This window comes from Hypomesus nipponensis, chromosome 9 (assembly GCF_054491055.1).
Source record: "Hypomesus nipponensis isolate SF chromosome 9, ASM5449105v1, whole genome shotgun sequence".
NCBI lineage: Eukaryota > Metazoa > Chordata > Actinopteri > Osmeriformes > Osmeridae > Hypomesus > Hypomesus nipponensis.
This window is the reverse complement of record NC_140369.1, coordinates 6,408,125-6,435,657: the sequence shown is the minus strand read 5'-3', so window position 1 is coordinate 6,435,657 and position 27,533 is coordinate 6,408,125. Positions and strand designations below refer to the sequence as shown.

The 27,533-nt window shown below is 43.6% G+C and overlaps 3 protein-coding genes across 4 annotated transcripts in view; 2 read left to right on the top strand and 1 right to left on the bottom strand.

Moving 5' to 3' along the window:
- The window catches only part of cadpsa (Ca2+-dependent activator protein for secretion a), a 77,261-nt gene extending 67,463 nt beyond the window's left edge, over positions 1-9,798 (top strand). For both annotated transcript variants that reach the window (XM_084705296.1, XM_084705297.1), the window contains 2 exons: positions 7,638-7,742; positions 8,529-9,798. In XM_084705296.1, the coding sequence (XP_084561422.1) occupies positions 7,638-7,742; positions 8,529-8,702 (279 nt within the window). In that variant the 3' untranslated portion in view covers positions 8,703-9,798. The remainder of the gene's footprint in view (positions 1-7,637; positions 7,743-8,528) is intronic.
- A 7,297-nt stretch (positions 9,799-17,095) lies between these two features.
- fezf2 (FEZ family zinc finger 2) lies at positions 17,096-19,792 on the top strand. The gene is made up of 4 exons (XM_084705636.1): positions 17,096-17,911; positions 18,150-18,284; positions 18,394-18,526; positions 19,198-19,792. The coding sequence occupies exons 1-4, from the start codon at positions 17,117-17,119 to the stop codon at positions 19,455-19,457; spliced, it is 1,323 nt and encodes a 440-aa protein (XP_084561762.1). The 5' UTR covers positions 17,096-17,116; the 3' UTR covers positions 19,458-19,792.
- A 5,731-nt stretch (positions 19,793-25,523) lies between these two features.
- cep15 (centrosomal protein 15) lies at positions 25,524-27,341 on the bottom strand. Its single transcript, XM_084705728.1, has 4 exons — positions 27,231-27,341; positions 26,833-26,956; positions 26,544-26,612; positions 25,524-26,281 (listed from the first exon to the last, which is right to left on the bottom strand). The coding sequence occupies exons 1-4, from the start codon at positions 27,335-27,337 to the stop codon at positions 26,084-26,086; spliced, it is 498 nt and encodes a 165-aa protein (XP_084561854.1). The 5' UTR covers positions 27,338-27,341; the 3' UTR covers positions 25,524-26,083.
- Positions 27,342-27,533: the final 192 nt, after the last annotated feature.

The window sequence follows — 27,533 nt, the reverse complement described above, 5'->3', positions numbered from 1 at the left end:
TTAATATTCTAAGAAAACAACAGTGCCCAATTGAATGAATTATGATTTGAGACATATTAACAAGTGACTCACGCTGAGACAAAGGTTGGAAGGCAGGGGGCCTTGTTAAAGCAGGTCTTAGTTTGACTCCTTACAGGCATCATTTTCAGGAATAACTGATCTTGTTTCATGCACAAGGATTGGTGTATGTATTATTCTAAATTCCTGTGAAGGAGTATTATTTGTATAAATAATGATTATTTTGAGTGTAAATTGTATATAAGTAGGAGAAGAGATGACAATAATGGCGAGGGGGGGGGGTTCTTCTTCTTTTTTTTTTTTTATGGCATGTCGTTTTTTTTTTACAAAGCACCAATTTACATCTCAAAGCACAACCACGTCAGGAATGAATCTCAGAGTCAGACCGCTAAGATTACTACACTCTGGCGTGGCAAACAGAAATACAAGGACAAGGTTAGGCCGGGAACAGAGTTGGGGTGTGGTGGAGGAAAAAATAATTTGTTTTGCTCCCCCCCCCCCCCCAGCCTTCTGTGGTGGTTCTTGAAAGAACAGCTGAAGAATTGAGGATTAAAACAGCTGTGCTTAACGTGGAAGAGGGGCTCATCGACTTAATGCGGGTGGCCCAGAGATCATTGATTAAAAAAGCCATCTCTTCAGCCATGGCCAAATCCAGCGCTGCACTGATACAGTGTGGCCTCGTCGTGCTCTTCCTCGTCCTCTCACACCAACAGCCAGAAAAGAAGGGGGAGGGAGGGGGGGGAGGCTGTCAGCAGGGGGCATGATGCCAGGCGCTGGGCGAAGCTAGGCTCCACAGGGCTGGGCTACAGATAGAGGGATTACACTAGTCAATTATACACTTAATCTGCCCTGCCTCGGGGGGATTAGGAGCCTGGCTCATTGATTGATTTGAAGTATTTCCGTTGACCTTGGGTAATTATCAGATTCACAGCGAGATTGCACTTTGTGACGAAAGTTAAGGCGCTTTTAATCGCTGCTTCTCTCGCTGTCACCGCAGCGCGGGCAAACTGGTTCACCGCTGGCCGGACCAGGGAGGGGGGGGCGAGGGGCGGGGCGGGGAGGGGCTAGGGGCTAGAGGTACAAGAGGTTAGGCAAGATTGAGATTGGGATTTTGCACTGCTGTTTCTAATGCTGCTGGCGTGTGAGCTGGTGGCAGGGTCGGCGGTGATGATGAGAATGAGACAGAGTGAGTCACAGACCTGCTGTCATACCACTTCACTGTCCGGGACACTTAACCACTTTGCAGGCCTCGGTCACCAACTGCCACTCCAAGTGAACAGTTTAATCAAGTTGAGCTTGTGTGGTATGGAAAGTTAACCGTGGCGGGCTGAGGCAAGCGGTGGCCGAGCAACCGACACCAGCATCCAGGAAGGAGAGTGAACCAGGATGAGGTGTGGGGGAAGAACTGTGCATCTGTCCTCTGTCTGATGCTCATTCTCTCTAGCTGTGGCTGTTTGCTGTTGTGTGGCAGATTGATAGAATACTCACATCTAAGGAAAGTCTACAGAGTTGGGTCTGTTAAATAAGATAGGGTCAAACTGTTTACCCCCCCCCCCCCCCACCCCCAGTTAAAAAGCAATCATACAGGATGAAATAACTCATCGGAACGTGTCCTATTGCTTACGTTGCAATTTTTTTTAAATATATATACCATTCCTTTTGTTGGCTTTGAAGATATATTTTTTTACTTTTGCCCTTTTAAAAGAGTATTGGTCAATTGGATTTGCTGAAATGATCAACAAAAAGGAATCAAACATGTTTACAGATTTCTGCCTGTGGAGTCCATTCAAAAATAATACATCAACAAAAATATGGTTGATCAAAGATTACATTCGTGGTTATTTTATAAACTATAATACAGAGTCATTAGAAAGACAAATATATTTTGGTCCCATGAGAAGCCACGGACACTTCCTCGATGTCCTCTTATTGGTTTTCATACCAGTTATTAATCTCTTTATGTTGAAATAAACCAATTGTAGAAAGAGGCTTTGGGCGGTCATGCGGGCCGTGGAGAGTGGGTCACCCGAGAGAACGAGCAGGTATGGTTTCTGGATGTTGACGCACAACGACTGTTCAAAACAAGTTAAAAAGGTTTCGCTTCCTTTTAATGAAGTCTGTAAGCAGCTTAGAGTCTTTATAATTACTGAGAGATCACTTTGTTTTCCCTCTGTCCAGCTTCACTGGGATCTTCCACAGTTAACCAAATCCCCTGTGGCAGAGTGCAGCGCTCCAGGGCAGGGCTAGGAAAACATCGTGGGGAGCTTCAGAAACAGACCAGGAACAACAAGACCAGGAAAAACGAGTGTTAGAAGGGAAGTTTTTTTTGTTGTTGTTGCTTAGGTTAGTGAGAGATTTTGAGGGTTGTAGTGATTTGGCAACACACACACACACGTACGTGCGCACAAAAGCACTTACACACACACTCTCTGTCTCTTTCTCACACACATACACACAGCCTACTCTCACACCTCATGAATGCATGGAAACACGCTCATAAACCCTGTGTCATCTGCTCCTTCATCTCTGGCTCCCTCTCTGTGTACACGGAGGTATGGTGGCATTTGTTTGATTAACTTGCCCCACAAAAGTGACAGCTGCTCGCTGGTGCATGTGGATGAGAGGCCCAGCGCGGGGCCCTCTTTGTACATCTGTCAACGTGGAGGCAGGGGGAGCAGGGTGAAAAGAGACAAATTGGTCCCAAAAGGCAGGCCATTCACCTTCCGTGGCCCCCCGGGGCCCCCCCCCGCCCCTCCTTCCCATTCAGGTGCTCGGCGGGATCCTCAAGTGCTTGCTGGCTTATTCCATTTTCGCTCCCCCTATAGAGGCTGAAGCCCACGAGTGTTTTACCCTTCTTTCTGCCTCCCTCAATCTGCTTCTAAGCGGCTCTTTGTGAGGAGAATGGCTCACTTTGCTCAGGCCCTGAGCTGGAGCTTTTTCACCACTGAGCTTTTTTGTCCCCTTATTGTGTGTTTACTCAATGACGCAACGCAGACTATAATTCCAGCCGTTTAGTTCCTCACAACACGCTCTTTCCCTCCCTGGTGTTTTTTCCTCCTCACCCTGTGTTTTTGTAACGTAGTCCCTTATTTGGACACTGTTGTCAGTTAGCTGACACTCATGAGAGGAATGAGACTGGCGACTCAGACTGCCACTGAATATAGCTTGGGACACGACTAAATGTGTTCCCTCTCGTTTCTGTGATGTACATTTGCATGGGGCCTGTGTATGGGTGTACATCCACACCGTGCATTGTCGGCCTGGAGCTCAATCACACCTCTTAAGAGGACTTAAGCAGGCATCTTGGAGATGTAGTGCTAGCTGGACACACACAGGGAGAGTTTTGTTCCTCTCCTGGCTGCGCTGAGGCGTGTGAATCGTCATCCGGGGCTCCTCTTTGTACCAGTGACACAATCAAAACAGTTTGAAGTCCATAAGCTTGCTGAGACCGAAACTTTATTTCAATTCTGCTATTCACAACTCCCCACCCCCAACACCCTACACATGTTTTTTTCAGTTTTTTTTTTTTCAAAGAGTCGGAAAAGCTAGACAGAAAGAGAGAGTGCCGGTCAGAGAGTTGGCTGGATGGAAGGGTCCGTGGTGGTGTTGCTGCTAAAGAGCCCCGCGCAGCGTGGCAGGGCCGCGGTTCTGCCCATCAGTATCCTGTCAAAGGAACTGCCTCTGGGGGTCAGCACAGCAGCTCCCAACTCAGACCTCCTTTTAAGGAGGGGGGAGGGGGGAGAAAGAGGTGCATAGCTGAGGGGGGGTGGGGGAAGGTGGGGGCCCGAGGGTCACCGGTGTGAGTTACTATGGTAATTGAGTTCCGTCATCAATGGGCCTCCTCTCATGAGCTATAAAGCACACAATAATAGGCCAGCGGTAGCAGTGAAAAGCAAGCAGGTAGGATTAGCCGGCCCCTTTGTCGTAAGTGCATAATGTCTTGTAGTCAGATTTAAAGACTTCTCAACCCTCGGGTCCTCTCCTCAGCCGCCCGCTGGGGGGCCTAATTTAGCTGCCCTGGCTGCCAGAGTGAGGCCTGCACTCTCTGGGGCAGGAGAGCAGTGCGGACAGCTCTTTTTAAAGCACTAAACAAAGCCAGGCAGACACCCTGGCTGGGAGTACAGGAGAAAGGTTGAGCCTTAGATTGGCCTACCAGTCCTTAATGGATTTTTGAGGATTGTTTTGTTTTTCGTTTTGTGGGGGCTCCACTGGCAACATGTTTTTTTGTGTGTGTGTGTGTGGAGTGTGTGTTGGGTGTGGAGTGTGTGTTGGGGGGGGGGGATGTGTGCAGTGTGTAACAGTCGTATTTCATTTTGTTGTGTGTGTGTGCTTGTGCGCAGGCATGTGTGTGAGTGAAAGAGAGAGAGCGTATTAAAAAGGAAAAGTGGTGCATTATGACTCGGTGAGACACAGCGGCCTTCTCTATCCTTTGGAAGTAAGCCTGTCACTTTGCATTAGCATCGCCGCAGCAACAATCATCATTCCATGCCTCCCGCTAATTGCAGACACAGCTGGGTCCCAGCATGATGTGCACTGCACACTCGGCACCCTGCAACAAGCAGCCCCAGTCTGTGGAGAGCTCTCACACACACACATGCTACACGGCCCTAACATAGCAATGAAACGAACACGCATTCAGTCACCGGCAAAGACACTCGGCTTTGTGTAGACACCGAAACACACTTTTGAGAGACACAGACACAAAACCAGAGAAAACCGTGCAAGTGACCAGACTTTGAAAAAGATTAAAACATTTCCGACGACTCATTCTGGGACATCGTATAAATAAATGAAAAACTTCAATAAATACACACGGACAAAAAAAGCTTTGCATGGGGGCACATAAGTTCTCAGTCTGTCACAAACACACACACACACACACGTAGACATTAGCAGCAGCAAAGGCAGAAAGAGGCAGAGTCACAGGTTGCTTGTAATCCCCCTGTACCCCCCATGGAGGGACCGCCTCTCCTCCAGCATTCCTGCTTCTCCATGCTTTTTAGAGACAACACAAAGGCCCTAAGCCGACCCCTTACCAGCCCTCTGGCCCCGTCTTGTAGAAGAGGGGCACACACACACACACACACACGTCAGGTGTGTGGACCCAAAGAGGAAGCATGGTTTAGAGTGCGTAAGCGTGTAGGTGTAGATGTGTGTCCCCGGTGTGTCATTTTTAATCAGTGTGTGTGTGCGTGCATGCCTTTGTCATCGCGTCTGCTTGTGGGGTTACGTCTGGAGTTAGTGTGTGTTTTTTGTCTTATCAAGCCATGCCATCGTGAATCGAGTATAGTATACATGTTGTATAGGGAACAGGGAGCTGCGTATATGTACTGGTGCCAGGATCGGAAGGGAATGCAGATTTTGCACTGAATTCTGTTGGTTGCCCCCCTGCCAGGCGTTATGGCTTCCTGTAACATGTCAGATATGGGTGTGAACAAGGGGTTCAAGGAGGGGTGTTGTGTGTGGCAGTGGGGGGAGGTGGGGGTGTAGGGGGGATGGTGTTGGGAGGGCAGGAGGTCGTTCTGCCTCCCAGCTCTCACTCCAAGGGGGATGGGACCTGCAGATGTTCATGTATGTGTGCCGGTGGGTGTCTGCGTGTCGGTGCCTCTTGGTGTGTGTGTGTTTCGGTGGAGGTTGGAGGATGGATGTGGGTGGGTGTGCGTACGTGTGTTGAAATCCCCCCTCCCCCCCCCCTCCCCTACATATATTTACAGTCCCTACCTCCACACTCACTTACAAGCATTGGATGTACACCCCCTCCCCTCCATCCACCCCTTCAACCCCCCCCCCCCCCCCCCCCAAATCCTCCTGAACCATCCGGACCCTTATCAGATGGAACTCGTTAGAATGTCACAGATTTGATCCCTGTCGGGTTATGGCATTATTTATTCAGAGCCATATTACGCTTGTTTTGGCTGTCGGCAAGCGCTAGTCCCCTGCTGATCCGATCTAGCCTAAAAAAGAGCTGGGGAGTGTTCGTCTGTTCAGAGAGAGGCTTTAGTCTTCCTACAGAGGAACAAAGCACGAGTGCCATCACTGTTCATTTGACAAGCCTGGCATCCAAGTCAGCTTCCAAGTTCCCTGCAGATAGAACACAAGCGTTTCACGACGCTTCACTTCTTGTCTGAACGAAAACGTTGTGAGGATATCGTGCTCTTTAGTAAGAGAGCTGGCTTTTAGGGGGTCGGAGGGAATCAAGCAGGGAAGGAGAGAGGCGGGAAGATGGCCGTGTGGCCGTGTGGCTCTGCAGATGAAGGTAGGTAGGTCAAGCTTGATGGTAGGGTCGTGAAGGGGGGGGGGGGTCAAAGGGGTCAAAGGTTGTGTCGTCAGCATGAGAAGATAACGAGTGGAGAGGCACAGGAGACCAGGGAAAGGTTCAGAGAGAGAGAGGGAAAAGCAGGGAGAGAGAGAGCAGCTAGTCCCTCCAGGCCTGGCCTCCCAGTGGGGGGTCGTGCTCGGGGCGAGATCACAGCCCTGCTGCCGTGGCGTTGGCCTTCACAGGCACAGAGCAGCACACACGGAGCTACTCACACCAGGTCACCACGGTGATTCACCCCAGAGAGCTTAGCGTGGTACTCTTAGCCTGCTAAAACACTGTAGGGTGAATAACTAGGCCCTGTCCACTGTGGAAGTTCTGACCGGGAACGACCCCATTAGATGATGTCCATTAGATTCTACTGGAACTGCTGGAGTCATTGTCTCTGTCATCAAGGTTCTCTGAGGGAAACTAAGATAAAACAGAGATATTGCACTCTAGAATTAGTAAATTAGATCATATTGACATAATATTTATGAAAATATACTTATGCCAACAAGGCTAGTAGCAGAGCCAAAATGCCCAACATGTGATACAAGTTCAATCTAGTTTAATCAAACAAACTCAGGGGTCACCCCCAGATAGTCTCTCCCCCCTTCTCCCCTATCTCTCCTCTCCCTTCTCTCTCCTCTCTACCCTGCTCTTACCGTTGAGTGGCAGTCTCATCTGATTAGTATCAGCCTGCTCTGATCATTACCAATCAATTAGACGGGAAATCCGACCGGCCTCACAGACAAACATCTCAAGCCTTGTGGCTAGTAGCTGTAACTGTAGCTAGCAATGAAGGACTCCAGTTCCCTGCCCTCAGAGAAAGACAGAGAGAGGGAGAGAGGGAAGGAGAGAGAGAGAGATAGAGAGAGAGAGAGAGAGACCGGGGGACATTTTGAAAGAGAGGGGGAATGCTGGAGATGTATGAAGACAGACAAGGAGAGAGCTATAGAGATGAATGAGAGAATGTTATTATTAGGACTGATTGTGGTTCAGGGTGCCAACAACATGTTACTTGGCAGAACACACAAGTTCTCTCTGAGGACACAAAATGATTAACTGATGCTTTCACACACATTTTACAAGAAGTCTCTCATTTTCTCACGTCATTTAATCACCAGAATCAAGCTACGAAATGTAGGGTATGACTGATTCTCTTATTTCGGAATGGCTTTGTCAGTGGGACTGGTGTCGACGTGTGTGTGTGTGTGTGTGTGTGTGTGTGTGTGTGTGTGCGTGTAGGTGGGTATTGTGTGTGTGTGTGTCCTGTGACTGTGTGCCTAGCTGGAGAGCACTGTGTTTGTGTGTGTTCCAGCAATGGTACACCAGCACCATGAACCTGCTGGGGACCTGGCTCACTGACCGCATGGATCTTCAGCTCCACGTCTACCAGCTCAAGATCCTCATCAGAGTAGTCAAGGTGAGAGGTGCTCTGAACACATGCCCCAGCACCACAGCACACAGTGTCAAAGGCAAGGACCTTCACATGTACCTCACAAGCCACACCCTAAACACACCCAACATCCGTTTTGCGGTTTATCAGTGGGTATAATACAGACAAGCTCAAACTCGACAACCAAGCTGCTCTCTGAAAACAACCTTCATTTGAATCATTTCTCCCTGACTGTGAGCCATGACCTAAAAGGAAGGCAGCCGTGACCCGGGTTGTGTTGGCGGGCTGAGGAGCACAGCCTTTCCAGCCAGACACTGAGCCAGCGCTAATATTGCAGTGTTAGTTTGGTAGTGTGTGAGCGGTATCGGGTCCTGTCAGGGTGCGTCTCATCTTCCTGCTCATCAGAAAAAGAGAGGACACAAGAGGAGCTCGAGACATCGTCCCACCCTCAGCTACTATGGAGAGGGACACAGAGACATCGGGCCCAACACGTCCTGTGGTAATCAGAAGGAATCAGATGGCTGAGCGGTGAGGGAGTAGGACTAGTAGTCAGAAGGTTGCCGGATCAATTCCCCGCCGTGCCAAATGACTAAATGTAAATGTCTCATGTTTCCGTTTATGTTCACCTGCATGACGCAGACAGCGCGTCTCTGTTCAAATCCCGTTCAAGCTACACTGTCACACTGTAGGTTCCCATGCAGAGCAGGAGAAGCTTACTGCGTCGGTCAGGGGTTTATTTCTTTATGAAATACATTTTAACACTTGCCTCGGGAACCAGTTTTAACCCTTCCACCTGCTTTCTGGCTGTTGTAGAAAAAGTACCGTGACTTCCGGCTACAGGGAGTGCCAGACTCCACCCTGAACAGCAAGATGTACGACACGGTGAGGAACCGGCTCACCCTGGAGGAGGCCACTGCGTCCGTGAGGGAGGGAGGCATGCAGGGCATCTCCATGAAGGATAGCGACGAGGAGGACGACAACCACTAGACCAACATCAAGGGAAGGGGGATTCTCACATCAGACACTCTGGGGGTCTGTGAAAACCTGAGAAACAATGCATGTCCCAACCGTCCTTGACATCACTCTAAGTCCGTTATCTGTCTCTGTCAGAGCTAAAACACCAGTACAGGAGGAAATGGTTCAAAAAAAAAAAAAAAGATTCTCCATGCTGTTAATCTTAAAATTGTGGGAAAATATATTTAGAATCAAGCGATATAAATTGTAGGTATTTATAACTTCGATATTTCTGAATGTTCTTAAGCAATATGGAGAACAGTTTTGTTTGCATTGTCAATGACCATGATTAGTAATGCTCGGTGTCCCCTGTATGACGCTAACCTTTCTAGGTGCTTCTTTTGATGTTTACTGTACAGTAAGAGAACATCATTGTAAGGAGAAGAGAATTATCGTCTATCCGTCAAAAGGTGAATGTTTATTGCCTAATGGGAACAAACCACTGACAACATAATTGTATCTATGTTGAAATACTGCCTAATGTCCCTCTTCACTAGAATAATCAAGGTAGACACTTTTTTCTTTTATTTGATTCAATACTCCTATTACATTTTCCCTCACTGGCCAAACATTTGAACATATTTTTTAATGAGTTGTTATTTGAGATGCAATATATTTCATTAGATTAATTGTTATACTTTATCTAGTATTTTAGTACTTTTTTTTTTTTTACATCAAATGTAAAAAATTATGTTCTTTTTTGGTTATGTAGCACTAACAGCACAATGTATTCCAACCACACAAAAAGTGAAAGAGACTTCTGTATGTAACCTACATTTGACTCATAGTTTGATTCATATCTAATATGTTTCCACCTTTTTGTAATGGATTGTGGAAAAATGCTATGTAGTTGTTGTTTGTAAATACTCAAGCTGTACATTGCCCTGTGTGCAATTACTGCATGTCCCAGGTACACACTGACTTCCTCTCCCAAATGTTCTTCTCAGAAATGTTGTTCTGTGTGTAGAGTTACCAGTGGACTCATATTGCTTCTGCCTTACAAGTCCCCTCAGTTGAAAAGGATGAGCTGTGCCCAATAGAATCAAATTAAAGTTGACTGTATAAACATGCAAAAACAAATGTTGTTTTTGTTATTGTCTGTAAATTAGAAATATGTCAATATCGTATTATGTAAAAACAAAACAGGTCTAAATGAATCTTGAACAAACATCGTCAGTGACGTGAGGTCAATAACAAGAGACGGGGGTGTCGTCTGTCTGCACAGTGTTGTAAGATGTAAATATCCGGTACTGATGGCAAACTACATATTTATGTGCATGCTCCTTTTAACCCCCCCACCCCCTTTCCACCCCTCTAACCAGAGCAGTTTCTTAAGAAAGCGAGTCAGAGATTAGTGCCCTGGATTAAGCCATTTCTCATCTTTAGAGTTTATATTACAGCCCAGAAGGAGATTGGAAGAATTGCCCAAGATGCTATGCAGAACAGCCCTTAGCCAGATCTCCTCAACATGATTAGAATTATTCTCAAAAGATTTCAAAAAAACAAATCAGACTCAAGATGACATACAAACGGAGTCAGGGGGATTAAATATAATAAAGTCACAAATTAAAAGATGATGCGATAGTTTAATTATTTCATAGAAGTCAGAAAAACAAATCCTTCTTAGGAGAAAAACAAGATTTAGGGCCTGCTTGGAGGGATTGAGCTGACTCAAAACAAATACAAAACAATTCAACTGTATCTCAATGACAGGCATTCCTCAGTGCTATGTATGGTGACTCAGTATCCCATGGGATAACTCTCATTTGCATACTGTTAGTTTAAGTGCAGATTGATGTAACAAGTTTTTCTGTGCAATATTCAGTCTAATTCACTTGAGTACAGGACTAAGAAGAGGTCCTACCTCCACTCATGTGACAGTTCCTATGCCTTCCCCAAAATAAATAATCTGGTCTCACAAAATGTATCTATGTTTGCCTGCTCCAAATGATAATATACCAGCATTTCCAATAAGTATGATTAATGCTCCTCATGCGACAATGATCGCATTCCAGTGAAGAATAGGGAATTGTGCCATGGAGGACAATGTGCCATGAGTCGGTCCTCTGACATGTTCTTCTTAGCTACTTGGGCAGAATTTAAGGAATGAAAGACAAGAGGTCTTCAGTAATGAAAGATTTCTCATCCCTGCAGTCATTCTAGTTAAACTCACCACACTATTTCCTGTCCCTCGTTAGGGGGCACAGGGCAGAGAGAGACAAACGAGAGACGCCCTTGGTTGTAATGCACCGCTCTGTGAGAGACTGCGTCGCTGACCTAATTGTGCGTTTCTACAGCAGGCTGCGCTCACCCTGATATAGCAATAATCAACAGCAATGACAAAAACGCTGTATTTCCACATCCAATCTACAGCATGAGCGGCCTCGGGATATCATACATTTAATTTCCTCATAAATCCAGTCACAATGCAACAATTTTGTGCGAGAGAGGACACCGAGACGGATTAATGGGCCTGGAGATTTACGCAGGCACGATCTGAGCTGCTTTGGTTTTTAAGCCTCAATCAGGTTGCGATGTGGGAATGATATTGGTATCCAAATATAAGATTCTCCAATTGACCATCACAGCAAGAACTGGCCCAAGTCTCAACACTAGTGGAGACTAGAAGTGCAGTGGGGAGTCTGGTAATAAAAGGAGTGTGCAAAGCAAGTTGTTCGCCCATATCGAACCCAGCATGCCTCCTCTGCCAGGATATGTGAAGATGATGACAACAGGAAAATGGAATGATGAGAAAAATAACAACTGTTATATAAACATTTGGTTTACCCCTTTATTTAAAGAAAGTCATGATATGTATTCATGAGACAATATATTACCAAATGTGGTTGGGGTGCTAGCGGCCGGCTTGAGTTTTGGTGGGTGAATCGGCTATTTTTGTTTGTTGCTTTGCGTGTCTGAAGTGTTGGGATTGCCAGTCATTTGTGAGAGCAGGTAAATGTCATATCCGTTTAATAATGGCTGTCTAAAAGCCTCTTATGTTTTTGTGCCCCACCACAACCTTCTTATCTGAGCCTTAAGAAGGGACAACAAGCTCACTGATTAATTTTAGATCTTTTCCATGAAAAGAGTAGCTTACAGTTTAAAGCAATCTCACACAATGTTCAGTCAAGACATTAGGACGTTGCATTACAGATAGATGAAAATCACAGTTTGTCCTGTCTGATTTTCATACAGTAAATCCCATATGGGGATCAACAGTATCAGAGTCAGAAACTAGGAATCAAGATCCCGCTATTGTTATGATGTCAAGGTTAGGACTTAATCTCTCATAGATTGCAAATTCTATTTAGCATAGCTCTTTTCAGCAAATACGATATGCATCACAGAATGCACATAATATAAACAATTGTGTTAAAGTCTGTGAATAAGGGGAAATGATGACCAAACTAAAATAACATAAATGCAGTTAACGCTTTTTAACTATAAGTGAATCTAAAAGCCACTTCCCACCAAAGCCAGACAATCAAGCATGACCGCACACAAGCACATCAACATAAACACAAGTACATGCCCTGAACCTGAATTTCTTTGTCACTAAACACAACAGATTTACATTTTTTTTTTGACTCATTTCAAAACACCTGTCCATTAGTCTAGCCTCCAGTGCTGAATGCTCGTGCGCAAAATCTATAAAGCAAACCAGCACCAGACCTATCCTCTGTGCTGGGGACTGTCCCTGGCAGCCCCAAGCCTGGCCCAACCTCCTCCTCTGTGACTCACAGCGGGACCAAAAGGGACGAATACTTCATCCTGGTCATTCTTAATATTAACCGACATGAGGTCTGGTCCTGGTCTGCATTTCTACTCTTCAAGTGAATCCTGTTGACTGGGTCATATTTAGGATGTGGCTGTGAGGACCTTAGTCTTAGTCTCGGATCAGACTGGGTCTTTGCAGAGTGGCTGGTAGCTATTAGCAGCCCCACAGCCTCCCAGGTGGCCTGTATGTTCAGTTCTTTCTCAGACCTCCTCACTATTGTCCTGTGCTGCCATTCACCGGCCCTGCTCTGAGAGCATCAAAGGCTTCACACTTTCTATACACATGGCCTGTTCAGGAGCAACTGTATGAAGAACCTCAGCACTTGGGTAAGGGGTCAGAAAAATACATGGAGGGGAAATAGTTGGGGGGACTTCAAAAGGCCCAGAGTAAAGTGCCCCAGTTGATGCTTCCAAGAGAGTGTGAGGTGAACAAGGTGGGGGCAGATAAATGTGTGCCAAAAGGCTGCCAATGAAACTGTGGATTGAGTTGTGAGCAAGCTGTGCACGCTTTTTCTGAACAGAACCTCCTTGTGACCTACAGACAGTGACACAGGTATTTGTATGTACTGACCTGGCCTGCCCTCTGTGCATGCCAGTGTGTCCGTCTGTGCATGTGCCGGAGTGTTCTGTAGGTGAAGAGAGGCAAACAGACAAGCCACATGGCAGAGTGGGCTGTACTGAAGGGCAGGTGAGGGCCAGGAGATCTGACAGACTGAGAAAACTCAGAAGGGCTTCAGGACACAAACACTGGCTGACAAAAGGACTCACTCAGGAATACATTAAAATGCCAATGCTGCAGTCCACGGCAGAGGAATGCCACATTGCTTTGACAGACCATGTTTTCCTCTTTGTTGGCATTTCTTTAGCAAAGTTTTCCACTGTTTTTGTTTGCAGAGTTTTTTCCCCACAATCTTTGTTTTTTAGGGTCAGAGATGACAAAAGTGCACACATCCTTCACTCAAGTACAAGAACAGATACTCATGTTAAAAAAACTGTTATTGTAGAAGTACTGATTACACCTTTTAACTCAAGTTAAAGTAAAGAAGTATGGGCTCTGACATATACATAAGTAACTACTGTGCAACTGTGTAACAATAGTATAATCACAATGTAATGATTGTGTAATAACAGTGTAACAATAGTGTAACAACAAATGTATAACAGTGTAATAACACTGTAACAACAGTGTATTGACAACATAATAACAGTGTAGTAACAACATAATGACAGTGTAACAACAGTTTAAAAACAACACAGTAACAGTTTCTGTTACTCCTTACTTCCCATCCATGGTTAAGGTTAGGGCACTACTGGCTGAGCAACTGAAGAACTCAATGAAGAATAAACAGTTGGTCCTTGGGTTCCCAGTATGTGTCTTGTCAAACTGACTTCTCAGATAAATATTAAACAATAAAGGTTAGACAATTTACCAGAGAAGACTCCTACATCCCAGCAAAAAGTGATAATCTTAGAATTTCACTGCAATAGGCTACATGACATTGACTTAATGACCTGCTGCCATTAATTACAGTGCACATTATTTACATGCTGTATAAAATGTACACATATGCATTTTAGAATAATTCATTATTGTTAACCGACTTTGCCAGCAGTAGAATATGCTGTCAGTCCACAAAGCATTTCAATATTTTTCTCGAAATGCCACAACGACAGATATTGGAGTTGTGGATGTAGACCTGTCATTATAGATACACTCATAACATATGCATGGACATATTTGATCAATTATTTTCTTACCAACACATTAAAACATTAAAGAGGTAGGGTGATGCAGAGGATGAGTGTAAAGTCTAGCTTGGCATGTTGCAAGACATACGTGTCATAAGTAAGGTGTGTGCAACACGTGGAGTGGAGGTGTGTGGAGGTTCATCATGATGCCATAATTAGAGTGTTTACACCCTGAACCTTCAAGTTTATATTCACAAATAGCAACTCAGCACATGCAGAGGCGATGTTGTGTGGTTTGACTTGCAACGAAAATGTGCCTTATAGCAACAGAGGAAGGAGGAAAAGCTTGGCAACCATTCATTACAGACCAAGTTATAAAAACCCACTGACCACTCATCAATTGCACAGCTGCACACAAACAATGTGCAGCTATTGAGCCGAACTGACAAACTCTCTGTACAATCATTTGTGATGTCAGGACCAATTCTGAAAGGCAGGTCAGCCAAGAAACTCGGCCTCCTGTAGAGTCGGCATTACCTGTGAAGCGAAATTGTGTTTGATTGACCATTATAGGCGAAGTTCTTTCAAGTGATACATTCTGATTGAAAAAAAATGTAAAATGCATCTTTCAACTTCACTTTAATTGTACAAATCAACCAAAATAATCCATGAGAATTCAACGTCTCTAGCTGGCATGCGATCTACATCTAGCAGTCTGTGAAAGCTTTGTAAACGAGCTCGAGACAAGAGCAAGGCCTTTAAGTCGATGCCCGAGCTAATTGCTGAACGTGTTAGCCGACTTGAAGCCGAGGTCACAGAAATAGGATCAATGTTTATTGTGTGGACGAGCCGGTAATTGTGCTTGAATAAACTCAAATTGTAGTTACATCATTTACATATGAGTGGAATTAGTGGAACTCGTTTAAATCCTTCCGAGCCGAGTTGCAGGTGTAACGGGATTTAAGACAAGTTACACATTAAGGTTTTCTCATGTTAACTTTTTTTTATTTGGCAATGCCTATATAGCCTATATACACATTTAAAATCAGCACGTTTCATGGATGCCGATTTATTAAAGATACTTTTTCCAGATACAACAATCCACACAAAACATTCGTTCCAATATGATCGCTGCCTAAAAGACCAATACCATTGGTGTATTCAACGTAATAATCGAGAGGACATGAAAATAAACTTATGTCCACGGTACACTTCATTTATTGCATTCCCTCGGGGAAGCAAAGAACACGTTATGATGGGGTAGTCAAAAGCAATACAAACAAACGATGTAATAAAGAAAAACGTTTTGAAGAAGCGCTTTTATTGTGTCTTTGAACTCGTAAAGTTCTCTTGAAATCTTTTTTAAAATATAATTTGTTGTGCGTCTCAGGTAAAATCGTCTGCAAACAAATGAATTCAAGCTGGTCCTTATGAAAAAAAGGAGAGGGTGACTGGTCATTGTTGCAAGCACACAAAACTCTGGATTCCAACAAACTTTCTATGCTGATTTAAAAAGAGCTCTTTTCATTTCTCGCTATAGGCCTACCTCTGGCCAAGCTAAGTCTTTTCTTTCCCCTTTTAATCCTTCCCTTTATTTCGGAAAAACACAAAACCAGGTTCCATGCAGTGCTTTAGTGGTTAAAAGTGAAAGAGCTGTTTTTTTCCCCCCGAGCTGAGCTCTGAATCGCTCAGGAAAATTGGTTCTTCTGAATAGGTGAAGGAGGAAAAACGTTTAATAGGATCCGAGGGAGGTTCTGCTCTTGCAATCTGCCCCTTAAACAGGTGGAAATTGGACCTTCTCAATTATACAAATAGTAAGTATAAACCAGCATGGAAAAGCTATTCCATCTTCAAGGATTAAGAACTTTCAATGAAAATTGAGTCTCGTCAAAGCGGAGAAACGAAAATCATTTTTGTTAACCACGTTAAACAATCCGAATATGAATCTTAGTGGTCGTTAAATTATAAGTGTAGTTTAAGCACAGCCTGCTGGAAGCAGGTTTATAATATTACATTTGCAATTTCTTCGTATGTATTTTTGCGACTAGGCTGCCTATTCTAAAACTTAAACATTTAAGCTAAAAAAATGGTATCAGTAGTAGTAGGCCTAATAATAAATAGCCAAACCTAAAAATAAAAAAACACGAGTATTCATATTTATATTATGCTCTTTATATTATTGTGAATATCATGTCATGTTGTTAAATTGTCCAATAAATTATCCAATTGGCCAGACAATTATTTTGTTAAACCTGCAGGCTACGCTGAATTTGGATTGAGTGAAATATTGTTTTTCTGGGCTATCAAAGCGACTGGTGACAAGAGGCACTGGATTTGGAGACATAAATAATAATCTGTAATAACTGTCATGCATACCACCCCGTGGTCGTATATAAGTGGGCGGTGGGAGAAGGGACAGGGCTTGTGATGGCGTTTCTATGTCACTCTGATACGAGCTAGTCCATGTGATGTCAGCTAAATGCAATAGACAGTGATCCAGCACTGATGAGGACGTCCGCTTTCAAAATGTGACAGAGCAGTCACGCTGCTATCCACGAACACATCTACCGTCGCTTTTACAATAAGGTAAACTTTAACATTGACTCTGACGTTAAGTTTACTATCAGATTTTCCGAGGAAGGCTAGGCTACTGAATAGAAATTAACTCGGTGTTTTTTTTCTTTTTCTTCTCTCTAACGAGCTCTGTAATGTCCTGTTAATTTTGTGTATACTAGTTAATGAGCATTAATCTGGTACCCCTGGATGCTATTGTTCCGGGAATGGCCATTTGAATGCAAATGAGTGACATTGTAATACCAAGGTGCTTATTAAACTGATGTGTGTCCTGTCTTTTCTGGAACTCAGGAGCCGAGGACAAGTCGGCTGGTCGGCTGCTGCTCACACCAAGCTAGGTTTACAAAATGGCAAGTTCTCTTCCTTTGGAAACAATGATGTCTTGCCCACGACTTGACAGCGGCAGGAACGGAGCGTCCACCGCGCCAAAGGCGTTGGCTTTTTCCATTGACCGGATCATGTCCAAGACCTCGGAACCGAAAGGGAGTTTGGATGACCGACGAGGATTGGAGATTGCCGAGGGCAAAAAGATGCTAAGCCTCTGCTCACCTATACCTTGTATGATCCCACTTCAACCTTTTAGCTACGACCTTCAAGCCAAGGCGCTGATGAACTACTCCGAATTTTGGAAAGCTAATTTTAGAGGAACGATATGCGGCTCACCTGCAGCAATGTGCAAAGCTAATTGTGGGATGTGTGGCAAAGGGGACTCGGGTTTGAAGCACTCTATAATACCAGGAACTAGAGTAATAAAGCCCCAAGTCATCCACCAAGCCGTTGCTATGCCTACTAACGGGTCTCTGTATTATTTCAACTACCTGGACTCTGCATACCACCAGTCTGAGCTGTTATCAGGACACTTGTTCTCCTCAGCCCTGGCCAACTCGCAAGCGCAGGCTTCGTTCTCAGCACACCAGAAACTTTTACTTCTAGAGAACGCCAAACTTGCCAGCGCTTCGGTTGAGAAGTTCCCCACTCCACAATATCCCCACAAGGAGCATTTGCCTGGTCAGTTGGACCAGATAGTGAAGGAGAACCACAGCCTGAACTCGGAGAAAAACGGCGTTAAAGCTCACGGCAAGCTCAACAACAGCTCCACCGACGGGAAACCGAAAAACTTCACTTGCGAAGTTTGTGGAAAGGTAACCTAGCCTAAGCAATATCATGTATCATATATCCTAATATTTGGCTACACGCTATTGCTTTTTTATATATAGCCTAAAATTAAACAATTCTAACAAGACTATTCGTGCAAAATAGCACAACACAATAAAGCTACAACTCCATAACATTAGGACTATTACATATGATAAAAATATAAAACATTGAAATCATCAGTATTTATATCTTAACGAAAACATGATATTCTTCTTTCTGCAGGTATTTAATGCTCATTATAATTTGACTCGACACATGCCAGTGCACACAGGCGCGAGGCCCTTCGTTTGCAAAGTGTGCGGGAAAGGATTCCGTCAGGCCAGCACGCTGTGCAGACACAAAATTATCCACACGCAGGTGAGACATATTTTACTCGCTAATGTCCATATCCTATCTTACAATTATTATTATTATTCAAATATTTTATGAGGTACATTGTGAAACGAGAAAATGTATTTTGTTGCAGGAAAAGCCTCATAAATGCAACCAGTGTGGGAAGGCGTTCAACAGGAGCTCAACACTGAACACTCACATACGAATCCATGCCGGATACAAACCTTTCGTCTGCGAATTCTGTGGAAAAGGATTTCACCAGAAAGGTAAAAATCCGTGTTAGTCTACTGCTAATATCTCAAGGCTGTATTCTATATCTAGCCTATGAAACCACCGAAGAAGCATTAATAGCCTCAGTCCATCAATTTATCCGTTCTCTTATCAGAACGAAGTAGGCTAAAATTAGCCTACCTTTCGATTAAATCTGTAGATAAAATATATTGCAATTGTTCACTAATAACCTTGGTCTATGTATAGGCTATGAGTGAAGTAAATATTTGAACTCGACAATTCAGTACCGCTCATATATACTGAATGTTCTGTGTCTTGGATAGTAAAATACCACATTATTGATCAAACGTGGTTACAGGGGGCCTCTAAGCTTGAAGCGACCAATCTAAATAGGACATGTCACTTTACACTAACTAACTCTCCCTGCAAGACTCTTAAATTTGCCATGGGTCAATAGACAGACCTCTCCCGAGTTTACAATCCGACAGTTTTCAGTTGTTTGGTTGCATTTGATTTTGACAAAGTTTGACAACTTTTTGACTTCAACATGCAAAGCTCTGATTAATGAAGGCTGGGGACTGAAGCGCCAACTCACTTAATTGTGAACTCCTGACCTTGGGGAAAATGTGTTCCCTTTGTCCTTGTTTTCATTTTGTTCTATATCTGTTCATGTTCACTTTTATTCATTCATTCTTCTCAATTTCAGGAAATTACAAGAACCACAAACTTACGCACAGCGGAGAGAAGCAGTACAAATGTTCCATATGCAACAAGGCCTTCCATCAGATATACAATCTGACCTTCCACATGCACACGCATAACGACAAGAAGCCCTTCACTTGCGGGACTTGCGGAAAAGGCTTTTGCAGGAACTTTGACTTGAAAAAACACATACGAAAACTGCATGATAATAACTCTTCGTGTTTATCTGCAACAAGCGAATCATCCAGGGCACTCCAAAGCTGAGCCAGTATTTGTTTTCCATGGGATGGGCAATTTATCATAATACACTTAAAGGGATTGTTTTATTGTGAGTTTGCACCAGTGTAAAAACTGTTTATTTTTGTTTGTTTGTTTACATTTTGTCACGATGAAACATAGATCATCGTTATTTGGCATATCAAAAGAATGAAAACTCAAAACAATTGAGCGGGAAAGACAAGGCCTACTTGTTTAAAGATTTTAAGCATATTGAGATCAATGTGTCGATGCTTGTAATTTTTTAACAATGACAAAGTGTTGAATTGTCCACATTGAATCTAAAAATGAGTAGGCTACAGCCATACTTGGCACAAATAATGTCAAGCATCTTTCGCTATTGCCATTGTTAACGCGTGAAAACGGAATTGTAAATAATAGGCTATGAAAAATAAAATGATATTTAACAGTGTTTTATCTTTGGCGTCATTACTCGAGAATATGAAATTCGATCACAAAATATGTATGCCATGGCTTTGGATTCGATTTCCAAACATTTATTCATTTATGTAGCCTATGGCCTGTACTAAATACAACTCTATTTTAATATAAATATAGGCTGCGGCTTGTGCAACAATGACGTGTGAAGTTTTAAATGGTTCTGTTACTTCTTACATACGCATTTCGACTGGTGCACTTGATATCTATAATGGCACAAATTATTAGATGTAACATGGACTCTTGAAAGCGAATTACATTAATCATTTAAACACGCTCGAGGGGCAGTTTTGGCGCATGAAGCCGTGTTCATTAGAATATGGATAATAGCGCATTCGGCCACATCAGTTTCCACTCTCCTCATCTGGCCAGTGTTAATATAGCAGAACGTATGCCGCGCACGGCTCCAGGAACAATATTATCCTTGCACGCTAACAGACATTCTGATGAGAGATGGGCGCGTGCTCCCAAATCTTGGTCTACCAATTACGACGCAATTAGCCTACCCGCCAAGCTCTGACCGGTTAGAAGGCTAATATTTCCAGTTGAGTGGCCTGCTCACCTCTCTCATCTACTGTGTATGCACTATTCACACTCAAGATACTCAAGTGAAAAGGAGATAGCAGACTGTTCATAATCCTTCTTTTTATACTAGGAAATTAGAAACTTGACCTATTTTTTTTTTGTATCAATTATAGGAAGGCCCCTGTCACATTCCAATTGTCTGTCATTTTCATCCACACTAATAACCACTAATTTGAATTTGGAAGTCTTATGTTTGCAAGGCACTAATTCATTTCGATTACATAGCCTACCAGGCAATGGTCTAATGAAGTTGCTATCACTTTCCACCTGAGCTAATCGATTCTTAAAAACCTTAAATGGATTTACTGTTCAACCCAGAACGTTTATAGGCTACACGTTTTTACGCACCGGTAAATGTCTGGTCTACGTCTCGTCTATGGACTGTGCTCAACGTTATGTTTGTTTTCCCTGCCTATTGTTTATTGTGCTAAAATAATTATTCATCCAGTGTGGGGGGCTATCATTGGAAAATTCTCAATGGATATGTTTGTTTCGGGAACAGTGTATCTGCGCAAAAGTGTCCGTCTGTTCCAAAGCCTGGGTAGTAAACAACCTAAAGGCAACGCGTTGCCCTTTTCTCTGCACTTACCTCTCAAACATCTGAGCAACCAGCTTCGCTTCTAGAAACATGTTAATTGACAACGGAGCTCATTACTGGGCGCACATGTAACGCAGCGAGAGATTATGGGGACAAGAGCGCATTAATCAACTGTCAACAATCGAGTACATCTACACGACGCAGGATCCCCCAAAATCGAGGCATTTATAAGCGACAAAAGACCTGCCTGAGACAGGAAGAAAAGAAGACCCAGACTTTTGTTTGGCCAATTCAATTGATTATAAATGGAAGATTAACGGGTTAGCTTCAGCGGTTTTCAAGGGCTTGAAGGGGCGAGAAAGGGACCAATTAAATCCACCAAATGTTAACTACATCAGTTTCCCCCCGTTTAGCCCAAATGAAATTCTAATTAAACAGTCCCTCGCCATCATTTTGGAAGGCGATTTCTCTCGCTGCTGGAATAGCGCGCGGGCTGGTTGCGACCCTCGTTAGGAAAGCACAGGCTCTTGGCACAAAGAGCCCACGATGAGCAGTCTGAAATGCCAAGAGGAAAGTTAATGAGCATCGGGCGCAGTCCTTGGGGCTATTCATGGAAAAGGGTGTTGAAAAGATGGAATCAGCCAGTAACTCTAAACTACATGGTGTTCTGTACATTTCTGAATGTCCAATAGGGCAGTCTGCAACAGGTCTGATATTGTTCCTAGTATTGCTCCAAATATTCAGTGGTTACTGAGGTGACGTGTAACACAGCATATTACACCCATGAAAAGAAGCTGTATATAAACATGTTTTTTTAAATACAAAGCTTTATGATTCAAATATGTGTTGCAGACAACCAGAGAAGTCATATCTCCAGTTCTAGAGAAAAACAGTACAGCGTGTGGAAAATACACATTTATTATTGAAATACAATGAGAAATCACCACGCTCACACACATTCCTTGTACACATAATGTTTAACATGAATATTAATTCATGTTGGCTTGTTAAGACTTTTCCAAACATTTACTGTTAAAAAATTACGTGTGTAATAATGTGTTAAGTGTGATATAAACAGGGTCATGACTACCACACACACACACACAAACACACACACAGACACACACACACGAGATGTTGGAGAGAGTGGATCTTGGATCTGCCATGGCTAGTCAAGGACATGTGTGGCAGAAGGTGCTTTGTGGCTTTAAGGTCTGTGGGTATAGGACGAGTGGTAGGAACCATGTTAGGGGAGGGAGCTGTGCCCGGCTGAAATCACATCACTGTCTGTCAGTCTCCAGAGAGTGACCTCCACCCAGGACCCGTCTGTCGCTCGCTTGCCCACCCTGAGAGCTCGGGGCCCAGGAGCTGAAGGGGACCCCCTGTACTCTCCTCACCCGGCCCTGTAGCATCCACCCCTCTCTAACAGGAGGAGAGATGGAGCCTTTGACCTCCAAACTGTCTGCATTACATGACCAGCCAATATCAATAAATACTACCTAAATGTAAAAATAAATAAATAAAGGTTTATTTAGTTAATTTAATAAACATGTACGAATGTCATTACAAACATACAAATAGGTAATGAATAGATAATGAACTAGACAAAATAAATAAGTCATTTTCTCCATCACACCCTGACTGGACTAAGCTCTATTCTTGTGGAATTAAATCATCAGTTCATTGTTAGACAGGAAGACCCAATCTGGGATGTCCGGTGCTAATCCCTCTGATACGAACCGACCCTGCTGAGAAATGTCCACTACTGCTGTGCTTAGCCAGTACTGCTAATGACGTCTATGGAGCCACCTTGTTCCCACAAATCTGTCCCCTTTATAATGAGATCATACAGGTGCCTCTGTAAGATGAGCATTCCCGTTGGCCCGGGAGCGCATGGGTAAAAAGATGGAAGTGAAGAACTCTGGATTCATGTTTTTTCTTTCTTCTATAGCTGTGTCCCATTGACAGAACGGAAGTTACGGTCGAAGTTGATGTTGTGAAGTTGATTAAGGACCATGTTTTCAAAGCAGGAGTCATAATTAAAATGTGATGCTAATTGTCTGAGCAGTAGCTACTAGGCACGTATAGTCATGTGCTTTTTATCTCAATGCAATCAATATCACCATCAATTGAAAGTGGAACACAATATATATACACATGCTGCACACTCAGTCAATCAATTCAAATCAAATTAAAACTTAAAAACTGCACTGGCAAGCTTCACACTGAGGATAAAAGACAACTGCTGAAGCAGAATCAATACCTCACTAAATGTATCGACTAAAAGTACAAACCAAGGACAAAAAACCGCAGGAGTTCTCTACAGAGCAGCAAGTCTCAGCATTATAGCATCAGCATTCGCAGACTTACTCCCTTATGACAGCCCTTTGTGTTTAAAGCTATTACAATAGCAAAGGTATGTGCCCAAAGCTTGATTTTGAAAGTAAGGGCCTGGTGAAGTGCAGTGAAATCTATGATTATGTTGACATAGACAAACCCATTCAAAAGGTGGCATTGCACTTATGCTTCAGTCAATGAAAGGGGCTGAGCAGAGATCCCTTAAGGTCAGTGTTGGTTCACTTTAGTGTGTGACATGTTATGTTATGTTTAATCTAGGAGAACAGAGAGCAACTCCCTCTACACAGGCAGACAAAGACATGGCTGGGCATGCACTTAACTAGAGATGACAGGACATGAGATAAGGAGAATGTGAAAACGGATTAGGTTCAAAGCTAATATTTCAGAAAAATTATAACATGAATCATGTAAATCAAATTCTTTATGAATTGAGAAAATATGAGGGGAAAAAAAACGTTTTGAAGAAAATCAGGAGAATAGGATACATATTTTAAACGTTTTAAATGCCTTGAAATAAAAAAGACACTACAATGGAAAACCCCCTAAATCCAAACAGTATACCCTACACCGGCAGGATATCATTTTGCAAAAGGCAGCACACAATTACTTATTATCCAATTATTGAGGATGACAGTTAACCATTTATTGGGATTTTCTACCCAGCAATTATCTGAGGAGCCACTCAGCATGTTCTCAATAGATGGCCCAAATCACATCATCATATGGCTCCAAATTCACGCGCTGTTAAGAGATGGAGGGGGTCACCTCCTCGCCTCCTCTCTCATTGAGCTAGGGGTTAGCTGGTAATCCATGCTGAACTTGAGAGGCTGGGTTGGGACCCAGGTGTCTGAGGGGTAATGGGGGTCGGGGAACTGAGGGGCAGGGGTTGTTGTTGTCGGCGGTTGCCAAGGCTAACTGGGGTCTGAGCCATGAGCTGGGGGCGTGACGGGGAATGTGGTGTCCGTAGCTAATCCACCTCAGGCTCTTCTCCATTAGAATACATAATGCAAAGCTAGTCATTTGGAAGAGCTCCAGATCGTGCTCTTCAAAACCCTTTTAGATAATTCGCAGTCTCCTGTCCCCCTAACTGCCCCTCCCTCAAACCCCGCCCTTGACCTCCCAACCCCCACGTCAACCCCACTACTGCCACCACTACTACCACCCATACCCCCCCCCCCCCCCCCCCCCAACACACACTTGGAGAGGACTGGTGCCTGCCTAACCTCAGGGCCAGCAGTGGGGCCCAGCTGAGGAGCCGGGGTAGCTGCCAACCACGGCCACTTCAACCCCGGCCATCCGGATGATTGCGTTTGTCAAGCCGCCACTCCGTGTCAACCCAGCGCAGGTTTGATCATCACAATTAGGCTGGATCAAGGATGCCTCTCTCTGCCACGGAGAGGAGCGGGGAGGGAGAGGAGAAAAGGAGGAGAAGGGTGGTTGGTGTATTTTGCCGTTGACAAGTCAGGAAGCAGGTGGACAGGCTCTCCGTAGTTTTTCTGTCCCCATTCGGGAACATGTAAGATGTCCACCTTCATCAGAGAATGCATGCAGTGTTTACCCTCTCATTACCTACAGCACATCTGTTTTGCCCTGTCACTGTTGAGCAATGCATGCATAGTCAAATGTTGCAACCTATTTGTAACCTCATGAATAAAAACATTTGCTGTATAAAGTCCAGAACTTCAAATAACATAAGTGCTCATGAAAAGGACTCCAATTAGCCTACCAAATAATCCATCCCATAACCCTGCCTTTTAGAACCAGCCCAGTGTTTTTATGCAAGCCTAATGGACATGGATATATGAAAAGGTCTTTTAACACTTGGTTCTATAGAGTATTATGACCATATGGTTACTGGCTGACCCCAGGCTACTCTTCAATAATGGAACAATAAAAAAGCAATTATTGCAGACACAGAGCGTCCTTCTGGTAGCCTTTGTTTGATAAAGACTGGTCTACTTTGTAGCTCAGGTACAAAGAAGACACTTCAGTGGCTGCATAATAGTTTTAGACATTCCAGAGAACTTAGCTCAATAGCCCAGGCTAATAATTCTAACCCCCTGATGCACAATGTATACTGGGTGATTAACTGGTAAAGGAAAAAAAAGAAAAAGGGAAAGCGTTTAAAAAGGGCAAAATTAATTTATTTTTTCAATTATTTACACAGTAGGCACATATTTGATGTTTACTCATTATGAAGTCAGATGTGAAGAATAAATGTAACATTGGTTATAGCTTGATAGTTAGCTAATGCTGCAGAAAGTCTCTCAGGTCTTGAAATTTGTATAATGTGGCACATTCTCCTTATGCCACATTTAGTTCCAAATTACAGTATTCTTAATTTGTGTTACTACGGTAATCACATATAATGAAGGCCTAATACTGTGCTAAAAATATGCAGTGCTTGAAGGGTACAAAATATCAATTACAGTCCTAGCATAAATACAAATAAATTAAGAATAGTGTCATCACATTTTCAAACTGGCAATTCTTTTTCAAATCTAAGGTTATACCTCCCTCTTGTGGCCACACAAATGCTTAACACGAATCATCAGGAAGTCTATTTCTCCAATGTTTCCAAACAACTGCTGATAGATGAAACAGGCACAAGCGAAAGTTAGTGCATCTTTCACCTGAGGAGGTAAACGTAAGCATCTCTTGTGGGCCACATATATGATGTTATTCGAGTGTGTTGTCAAGGTCGTTTGGCTGCCCTTGCTTTGGGGTGTGGGGGCAGAGCCCTCTCTTGTGTAGGGACATGATCTCTGAGAGGTACTTTGTGCTTCTGTCTCCTGGGTGGTTTGCTTGTCTCGTCCACGGGGTGTGGTCCCTTACCCAAGAGGAATCGCTCCCATTCTGGAATATTCCTCTCAACAGAAGCCCAGTAGCATGTCTGTAGCAGAGCAGGAAGAAAGTGTTTCCAGAGCACGCATTTGCCGTGCGAGTCGCGCATTTCAGCTATTTCTCACGCGGCAACGCCTTGTATTTCTCATACATTTCAACCCTTTCATTTAGTAACACCCCCCCACCCCCCCCCCCCCCCATGTGTCATCAGTCTAAAAGGTATCTGAGTGTGCTATAGTTAAATCATGATAAAATTGATCAATTTAACTGGTTCAAAGGATAAACATATAGGCCTACTGAGGATCCCTCACCTCTAGAGTCAGGACATCGGGGTGTGGGAGTTGTCTTGTTCTAAGACGATCCTCCAATGTCTGCATATCCTGGTGTGGGAATAAAGATTTAGGAGTCGGAAGGTTTACACGAGTCAGTTACCAAACGTTGTTGCTGGGACTTTGCAATGTGCCAAGTGAGATGAGAAAGCCTGGAAACGACGCTCATTTTAAAAAAGCAACTTAAGCAATATTGACGTCAGTTTATCTTAACGTCTCAGATTTTTTTTTTTTACCAACACAGCTAACGTTAAGTACATGGTATGGCTACCGCTAAGAGTTGCGCGTTTCTCTCGTGTGAGGTGGGCGACTGTTGCAACTCAAGTCTTCTCTTGCACTTATGTTCTTCATATCGACGCTCCATCTCGCGAAGCAACACAGTCCTCTTTCCTAAACTGGCAGAAGACAACGGTTGACTTTTAATTGAGGCTGGTGTGCTAGTACGGTGCCAAGATAAACGGTGCTAAGCACTACTGTGGCTAGATCAAGCCAGAGCCTCTACTGTAGCTAGTTAGTTTTACTAGTAGCCCAGCTACAGTACAGTACAGTATTAGGCTAGCTAGCTACCTACGCTATGTCAAGTAACTAACTAGCATTAATACTACAGTACTACGTCCGGCCATTAATTTATAAATGCAAACCGTTTGATACAAATGTTGTTTAACTCACATTTCTTCGTGTTTCTTACTTAATTCAACTTCTTCTGGTAGACAATCCATTATTGCTAAACGGGTCGCTGACCAGCCTGTTCTTGCAAGCAACGTTTTTGTATCCATAGAAACACCCCGGAAATGATGTGATTTCAATCGTGGCAGTGACAGAGCGACATCTTTGTAAGGGAACAACTCAAAACCATCTCTCGACTCTCTAATCCATTATTGTATTCAAGGCTCGCTAAAAACTGTTGGTTCTCAAAATAATCTAAATGTATCCACACCGATCTTTAATTAAGCCTAGTAGCCTAGGCATTTT

Coding starts and splice junctions, on each gene's coding strand:
- fezf2 (XM_084705636.1), top strand. CDS start 17,117: ATGGCAAGTTCTCTTCCTTTGGAAACAATGATGTCTTGCCCACGACTT. Junction 17,912..18,149: donor CTTGCGAAGTTTGTGGAAAG/GTAACCTAGCCT, acceptor TTCTTTCTGCAG/GTATTTAATGCTCATTATAA. Junction 18,527..19,197: donor AAAAGGATTTCACCAGAAAG/GTAAAAATCCGT, acceptor TCTCAATTTCAG/GAAATTACAAGAACCACAAA.
- cep15 (XM_084705728.1), bottom strand. CDS start 27,337: ATGGATACAAAAACGTTGCTTGCAAGAACAGGCTGGTCAGCGACCCGT. Junction 26,957..27,230: donor AGTAAGAAACACGAAGAAAT/GTGAGTTAAACA, acceptor GTCTTCTGCCAG/TTTAGGAAAGAGGACTGTGT. Junction 26,282..26,543: donor CCGATGTCCTGACTCTAGAG/GTGAGGGATCCT, acceptor GCTCTGCTACAG/ACATGCTACTGGGCTTCTGT.